This window comes from Myotis yumanensis, unplaced genomic scaffold (genome assembly GCF_028538775.1).
Source record: "Myotis yumanensis isolate MYYU_CA2020_CCGP unplaced genomic scaffold, mMyoYum1.0.hap1 SCAF_2, whole genome shotgun sequence".
Classification (NCBI taxonomy): Eukaryota; Metazoa; Chordata; class Mammalia; order Chiroptera; family Vespertilionidae; genus Myotis; species Myotis yumanensis.
This window is the reverse complement of record NW_027223753.1, coordinates 13218725-13227374: the sequence shown is the minus strand read 5'-3', so window position 1 is coordinate 13227374 and position 8650 is coordinate 13218725. Positions and strand designations below refer to the sequence as shown.

Below are 8650 nucleotides of genomic sequence, written 5' to 3'. Positions count from 1 at the left end.
TATGATTTTTAAAGGTGGGTAATGAAACAACATTAATATTAAAAATGATATATGGGTGGCCCTAGCTGGTTTGGCTCAGTGGATAGACCACGTTGGCCTGTGGACTGAAGGGTCCCAGGTTCGATTCCCAGTCAGGGCACATGCCTGGGTTGCAGGCTCAATCCCCAGTGGGGAGCGTGCAGGAGGCAGCCGATCAATGATTCACTCTCATCATTGATGTTTCTATCTCTCTCTCCCTCTCCCTTCCTCTCTAAAATTAATAAAAATGTATTTTTAAAAAAGATATATGTGTGTGTCCTCACTGGGACCATATTTCCTTTCATGGTATTCAGGAAAAGCATGAGTAAAGGAATTCGTTGTTTTTAATTTTGCTTTTGGCTGCGTGGCAGCAGTCTTGGACCTCAACAACCGTTCACGGGGCTCCGGCCTCATTGTCAGCATTGCGTGCACATCTGTGCGTGCATCTGCTCCCTCCCAGCAAGGGCTCTCCCCAGCTGGTCCTACTCCCCTCTATACTCCCAGCCCTGAAATTTCCACAAAGAAGGTGCTAGGAAGTGTTCTGATGGATGGTTCTGATATGCTTATTTCTCTCTAAATAAGGAGCTATTTCAGGGCAGGAACCATGTCATCTTCCCCCGCTGAGCCCTCGTCTGGAACGAGGAATGAATGCTGTTGAATGAATGAAGGACTGTAGTCCTCCTTCCCCAGCCTATCTGTGGAAGCAGAAAAAGCATGGTCCTTCCCACTCCAGCATGAGCCTCTCAAGGAGCTGGCAAAATCAGTTTTCCTGCAGCTTCTACCATGTGTTCTTCATTGAAAAACCAATGATCACGTGTGGCTGCAGAGGGTGACCAACTCTCCCGGTTTCAGCACTGAAAGCCCTGTGTCCTGGGATCCCCCTCGCTCCCAGGCAAACTGGGGTGCTGGTCACCCTGTAACAACTTCCCTTCTTCTCTCTGGGTCTCATTCTTTTCTCATCTTCGTATGAGAAGGTTGCATATGGTCTTGTCTCTACATAGCGGATCTACCATTTTGGGAAAGGGCTGAAGGGGAAGAGGTGAGTTAAAGAAGGAAGCAAGCCTGGAGCGGGAATTTTCTGAGAGATCTTTAATATTTTTTTTTTTGCAAAGAGTGTGGATCCGTCCTGCCACCCAGGCCTTGGTTCTAGTTGCTTGCCATGGTCTGGAAAAACAAGGGGGCGGGGGAGACACAGAGTAGTCTGGTTAGGAGCACAGGTCCTGAAGCCAGATGGGACTGGGCTAAACTCCCAGCCATGTCACTCATTAGCTATGTGACCCTGGGAGGGTGACCTCTCTGAGCCTCAGTTTCTTCATCTGTATAATGGGGGTAATCATAGTAGTCACCTCATGGGGCTTTTTTCATTAAACTATTAACTAAGGTGCTTATTACAATGCCTGGTACATACTTAAGCAGTTTCTACATGGTGGCTATTACTATTACAAACGTTATTACTCCCCCTCACCATTCAACCTCAGGTGATATTTGCACTCTCACTGGGGCCTGAGCCCCTCGTATCACAGCTCATCATTACTGCTCATTTAATGATCTGTCCCCCTCACCCCCCACAGGGCAATGCTTGGGCAAAGAAAAGACCTGCACAGAGGAGGCACTTTCTAAACACTTGCTGAAATAAGAACGTTCAGCAGTTCAAAGCTCCACCCAGAAGCTAGCGAAGTTCTTGGGGCCACACTGTAGCAGAAAACACCCCCAGCCCTCTGGAATGTCACCAAGGACCCCTTTACTCAGATCCTTTGAGCCCCTCCTCAGGATCTGCTGCTCTGAGCCCCCTCCTCCCCTCCCCTGGGCACCTCTCAGAGGAGCAGCACATGGAGCCCTCCTGGCTCCTCTGCCTGCTCACCTCCTGGATCCAGTCGTTAAAGGCTGAGACACGCGTGAACACAGTGGGCTTCTTGCGGGTGTTGCAGCCGAAGGCAGAAACGAAGCTGGTCACACCGTGGACCTGCCAGGAGCCATCGGCGGCGGGGCAGTTGAGGGGTCCTCCAGAGTCACCCTGGAATGGTCAGAGAGCAGGGGGAGGGGGTGCTGAGCCACGTCTGAGCTGTAAGGAGTCGATTCTGACTTTGGGGGTTTTGAGAAACCTGTATCACTGGCCTCCTTCCTTTCATCCCTCCCACAGCCACCCACCACCCTGGTCTGAACCTCAGTTTGCTCTTTGTGATGAGGAATAGTATCGGCCTTTGAAATTTTTGTGAGAATTAAATGAGATGATAGATATATCATCTTAGCACAATGCCTAGTAGAAAGGAAGCAGTTGATAAATGGTCGTTCCCATTATTAGTACCACAGTTAACTATTCATGTTATTGTTCATACTTCTTTTTTTTCATTTTATACTCACTTCTAATACAATAATAGTTTGGTTTAATTATAACTTCAGGACAACAGAGTCGAAGATGACTTTAGAAGTCACTATGCCTTGCTGTGTTGATGGGGAAGCCTGAGGGCCAGGGTCAAGGCAGTGTGTGACTAGGATTAGAATCCAAAGGTCATGACACCCGGGCTGGGAATGTGTGTCTGAACTACCTAACTTCCTCCCAGTCCTGCTGGCCTGGAGGCTGAAGGGGGCAAGCAGGCAAGATTCCTCCAGCACCTTCCAGGCAGATGTGGGACCCCAGGGCCCTGGCCGCCCAGCTGAGTGGCTGTAGCCCAGGGAGCTGACTCACGTTGCATCCGGAGCGGATGTCCCCGCCGGCGCACACCATGGTCTCCCTCAGGGCGCTGCCCCACCAGTCCCACTTGGAGCAGCGCTCATGGGCCACCACGGGCAGCAGGGCTTGCTGCAGCTTGTCAGGGAGTGGCCCGCCAGCTGTGGGGGTAGAGAGCGCTGAGTGAGGGGTCACGGGGTGCAGGGCTTGGGCTGGGGTCTGGGAGTCAGGGCTGGGAGCCTCAGTGTGGGGTGGAGGTTCTGATGGGGAAAATGGGGACCCTCTTCCCACCCGGCTATAGAGTCCTGTCCGCTTTGTCTACCTGCATCCCCGGCACCTGGCACTCACTAAAAATGTTCAATCGGCCGAAACCGGTTTGGCTCAGTGGATAGAGCGTCGGCCTGCGGACTGGGGGGTCCCGGGTTCGATTCTGGTCAAGGGCATGTGCCTGGGTTGCGGGCACATCCGCAGTGGGAGATGTGCAGGAGGCAGCTGATCGATGTTTCTCTCCCATCGATGTTTCTGGCTATCTATCTCTCTCCCTTCCTCTCTGTAAAAAATCAATAAAATATATTTTTTTAAAAAAATGTTCAATCGAGCATATTCACGTTTGGGAGGAGAGGGCAGAAGGCTGCTGCTGGAGGAGGAATTGGGGAAAAGTGCAAGGACTGGTCCAGGTGTTGACCTCAACCGCTGTTCCCAGGCCCTGCCTTTCTGCCCACTGTCCCAGCGGCTGAGTGGGGAGTCGGGGGGGGGGGGGGGGCAGCACGTACTGTAGAGTCGGCCCCAGCCACTGATGTAGCAGGGTGACTCGTCGGGCAGGACTTCACCGGCAGGAGGGAGGCAGGCGAGCTGGACTGAGTCTCCCAGCTTGGCGGGGCGCGACAGCTTGATGAGGGCGATGTCATTGCTGGGGAGGAGGGAAGAGCCATGGGAGCCTCCTTATCCCCCAGACCAAGCCCCACCTCCCAGCCTTTGCTCCAGATAGTTCACATTCCGACCACATCTGCCCCTTTTCCCTGCAGACCTCTTCAGCTCCCTGCTCACCCTTGACCTTCACAGCTGTCCTCAGGTTTCACCCTGAAGTGGTTCTCACACTTCAGCTACATCAGAATCACCAGGAAGGCTTGTTAAAACAGAGGTTGCTGCCCTAACCGGTTTGGCTCAGTGGATAAAGCGTCGGCCTGCGGACTCAAGGGTCCCAGGTTCGATTCCGGTCAAGAGCATGTGCCTTGGTTGCGGGCACATCCCCAGTGGGGAGTGTGCAGGAGGCAGCTGATCGATGTTTCTCTCTCATCGATGTTTCTAACTCTCTATCCCTCTCCCTTCCTCTCTATAAAAAATCAATAAGATATATTAAAAAAAAACAACAAAAAAAAAAACAGGTTGCTGGGCCCCATCCCACAGTTTCCAATGCAGGGGGTCTGGGTGGGGCTCGGAAGTTCACATTTCTAACAGGTTTCCAGGGGGCGCTGCTCTTGGTCTCCATCCACCCGCTTGTCACTCAACTCACTTCACCTGGGTCTGATTTTTCTCTCCACTTACTCCAGGAGCCCCGTGAGGACAGGTCAAGGTCTTGATCCTCATGGCCCCTCATTCTTGTCCTGCACTTTTAGGGGTTCTGCACTCTGCTTGGACCTTCCCACCCAAAATACTGAACCATCCAGACACACAGTTTGCATATGGCTGAGGCCTCAAGTGGCCCCCTTTGTGTCCTCACCCAGTGGCTGCCTCCTTGACCTTCATAACCACCCAGGAAGCACAGAAGTTCACCCTTGGCAAGTGGTAAAACTGAGGCCCAGAGAAGGGCAGTGACTTGCCCAGGCCGCACAGTGACTTAGTGCTGGAGCCTGACTCTCAGTCCAGTGCTTCTCCTTTTGCCCATGGTGCCGGGAACCCAGGGTGCACTGGGTGATAGCTGTTGAATGGAGGAACTCTTGGATTTGGGAGACTGGGTGCTAGAGGAATCCTGGGCTCTGAAGCCAACCAGCCAAGTGGCCTTGGGGGAGTCCCTGCCCCTCCTTGGGCCCTGCTGTCCCCTCCTTAGGGAGAGAGGTTTGGTGTAGATGGTCCTTAAAGGCTCTGCCGGCTCCGACCCTCAACATGTGGACCTGGGCACAGCTTGCTGGGCCCAGAATTGGCTTTGGGTGATGGAGGGCTGAGTAGAGGAGCCCCTAGGTCCCAGGCCTGAGAGTTCACTTACCCACAGGCCACGCAGTTGGGGTTCCAGCCTGGGTGCACGAAGAGATCCTCAGAGTTAATGGGGATCACCTGCTCGGGGCCCTCTTCCTCAGCCCGGTCATACTCTCCCAGCACCACCTGGTAGGTCATGGAGCTCCTGCCAGTGGAGGTAAGGTCAGTCCAGGCCTGACTGGCCTCCCTCCCTCCGTCCCTTCCACAGGCACCCCCCCTCCCCCCCTGGCCTGCCAGGGTTGCATGCAGGGACAGGGCAAGTGAGAGAACTCACGAGATGCAGTGGCCCGCAGTCATGACCCACTCGGGGGCAATGAGGGTGCCACCGCAGGTGTGGTGAAAGGCTCCGTTCTTCTCATACTGCAGGGAGATCTGGGGGCCAAGGGGGGAGAAGCCTAAGTGTTTTGGACCCCACAAGGAGGGTTGCTACCCCTGGCTGTGTACGTGCACTGTACAACCCTAGAGGGCCTCCTGCCTGCAGAAAAGAACAGCGCCCTCTAGAAAGACACAGTGCCCAACCTACGCAGCTGCTCATGGTGGCCCTGTCACCTTTCCACTAGAATCCCACTCGCTCTGTCCAAAAGCCCCTCCAACTCCCAGCCCTAGGATCTATCCGGGGACCTCCACATTCTCTGCCCTCTAATTTTCTGTCTCGAGAGCCCCAGGCCCTCTGTTCTATCGAGCACCCAGATCTTCTGAACCTCCGTTCTTTTAAGGCCCTTTCTTGGGTCCTCTGAGGCACAACCCCCCTCAGGTTCTCGGCCTCTCTTCTTATTTCCAACATTCAGACTTTCAAAAGCTCCTACTAAACCAGGGGTTGGCAAATCATAGCTCCTGGACTCAAGTTGGGTTCATGGTCTATTTTTGTACGTAAGATTATTGGGAAAGAGTCATACTCATTCATTTATGTATCATCTATGCTTTCACGCTACAATGGCAGAGTGAAGTCATTGCAATGAAAACTATATGGCCAACAAAGGCTAAAATATTCACTCTCTGGTCCCTTATAGAATAAGGTTGCTGACTCCTGCTATAAACCAGTGCTATCCAATAGGAGTTTCTGTGGTGATGGAAATGTTCTATATTTTGGCTGTCCACTATGGTAGCCACTAGCCACATGTGGCTATTGAGCCACTGAATTAAAAAAAACAATTAAAGACTAGTTTATTGAATTTTAGAGAGAGAGGAAGGGAGAGGGAGAGAGAAACATTGATGTGATCAGTTGCCTCCTACACATCCCCTACCAGGGATCAAACCCGCAACCTGGCATATGCCCCAACTTGGAATGTAGAATGTGCCCCGACTGGGAATTGAACCAGTGACTTGAACTGGTGTCTCTCGGTGCATGGGAGGACACTCAACTGACTGAGCCACAGCAGCTGGTGACATTATCGCTCTTTTCTACAATTCAAGGAGTCTAAAAATGAGTCCCCAGAAATCTCCCTCCCTGTGTGTAGAGCCTGAAATTCTACTTAGTGCACCAACCCTTGGGTTAAACATTGCCCTCTCCAGATTCCACGTTTAACTTGCAAACGTCCCTGTGAGGGTTACAGGTTGAATGGGCAAAACTTCCACATAGATTGTCCAAGGGTTTTCTGGCCTTTGGAAGCTGAAGTGGATACCAGAAGCAAAGCAATGCGGTTAAGACTAGATGCCTTGCAGTCGGAGCACGAGGTACAGCGCCTCTGGCGGGAAACAGTGCCACGGGTATTGCGCTTACCTGCCAGGGCCAGCTGTAGGGGACCGCGTCCTCGCCATTGACCACCCGGGTGGAAGGGCGGTAAGAAGGTCGGCCACAGCCCGAGGCTGGAAGGGAGAGTAGAGGTGTCGATCAGCTGGAGGGTCCCCAGAAGCTAAGAATTCTGGGTCCCAGTCCCAGCTGTGCCACAAACTGGCTCTGTGACCCCATACAAGCCCCTTCCCCTCCCTGGACCTCAGTAGCCTTGCATATGAACTGTGAGCATTTGGACTACAGCAGAGTCCCAGGGGTCCAGGGATAGAGATGAACATGTGGCCTCTTCCCAGGGCAACATTGAAGGGTTTAGTGCCCTTAGAACAGTGCCTAGAGCCTAAGAGCCTTTGAGAAGTGATAGCTATTACTGTCAGTCAAGGAAGGCGTCTTAAAGGAGGAATGCAGCGTGTCAGAGTGACCAGGAAGAGGTTAGACCACAGAATATGGAGCAAGGTAGGAGGAGTGTGAGAGGAAAGTTGGAGGGTTAAGCAAAGGAGTAGAATTTCCAGCCTAAGCAGTCCAACCACAGAGCCCAAACTTTTCACCATTAGGCTGTTTGCTGCCCCCACTGAGGACTCCCACCATAGCCCTTTGGGTCTTTCTCCTAAGCTGGCCCACCCCTGGCTTCCCCTCCATTATCCTGCTCAAGTACCAGGCTGAAAGCCCCCTCAGGCATGCCCTAGGTACAAGCTGAAGACCCCCTCCTATACGTGCTCGGTTCACGAGATCCAGGGCAGGGGGCAGACTTCAAGGGCTCCTGACCCAGTGTAACACAGACACAGGCTGGGGTCTTACCGAGGGCCACCACGAGGAGGGAACTCAGCAGCCGGAGCATGGTGCGTTTTGAGATGATAAGAAAGAGGCCCAGAGCTGGGACTCTAATATAGGGCAGAAGGTTGGTGGGGGACTGGACTGGGCCCCGTTTCTGGAACAGGTGGTGGGAGTCCAGGTCTCCCACGGTCCAAGGCCATGGCCCCACCCACTGCAAAAGGGGGAATGACAGCCAATGACAGGACCCAGAGTTCTACACAATGCTACCTGTATAGTCACACAGTTCCCTCATGTGGCTATACAGGTGGCATTGAATGGCCTGCTGATAACAGGGGAGGGGGAAGGAAAGTTCACATGAGAACAAAACAGCCTCTTCCAGGAAAGAACATGAGCTTTGGAACTGGCCAGACCTAGATTCAAATCCTGCCACCTCCAAGCTCTGCAACCTTGGGCACGTGGATTAACCTCTCTGAGCTTCAGATTTCTCATCTCTAACATGGAATTGATATTAGTATCCACCTCAATAAATAAAATAAAAAATTTGGCTGGTGTGGTTCAGTGGTTGAACATGGGCCTTTCAGGAGGTCATGGTTTGATTCCCGGTCAGGGCACATGGCTGGGTTGCAGGCTCGATCCCCAAGGTGGGGCTTGCAGGAGGCAGCCGATCAACGATTCCCTCTTATCGTTGATGTTTCTAACTCTCTCTTCCTCTCCCTTCCTCTCTGAAATCAATAAAATCACATTTAAAAATTTTTGTTGAGTACTTTCTCTATATCAGAGGGTGCACCGGTAAATAAGACATGGCCCCAGCTCTCCTAGAAAAACAGTAACAAACCAAAAAATAAGTTAAGGCTGTTTCTGAGTGTGGCGGTAGGTGCTGTAAGAAGAATGACATGTGAATGACTGGGGTGGGAACAGGAGTAATGGGTCCAGAAAGAGTGACATTTGGACTGAGGAGGTTGTGTTTGAGTGAGTCCTAGAGGATAAGTAAAGGAAAAGCACTCCAGGTAAAAAGGACAGCAAGTGCAAAGGTCAGAGCTGGAATGGACGTGGCTGGTTTAAGGAGAGGGAGGTCAATGTGACTCTCACAGTCAAGGTGGAGAGTGGGGGGTGATGCGTCAAAGACGAGCACCTACAGCTGAGTTCGCCTGTGATTCAGCAGTTCTGTTCCTAGTACAAACCCTGGAGGAAATCTTGCACATGTGCCCGGGAGGCGCACAAGTATGTCCCAGGCAGCCCTGTCCTCCATCCTTAATCACACCTCAAGT

General features: G+C 52.4%; 1 protein-coding gene across 1 annotated transcript; it reads right to left on the bottom strand.

Moving 5' to 3' along the window:
• Positions 1–1092: 1092 nt before the first annotated feature.
• LOC139002966 (chymotrypsin-like elastase family member 3B) lies at positions 1093–7506 on the bottom strand. The gene is made up of 8 exons (XM_070404300.1): positions 7407–7506; positions 6600–6685; positions 5154–5251; positions 4890–5024; positions 3460–3596; positions 2705–2847; positions 1880–2032; positions 1093–1182 (listed from the first exon to the last, which is right to left on the bottom strand). The coding sequence occupies exons 1-8, from the start codon at positions 7444–7446 to the stop codon at positions 1165–1167; spliced, it is 810 nt and encodes a 269-aa protein (XP_070260401.1). The 5' UTR covers positions 7447–7506; the 3' UTR covers positions 1093–1164.
• Positions 7507–8650: the final 1144 nt, after the last annotated feature.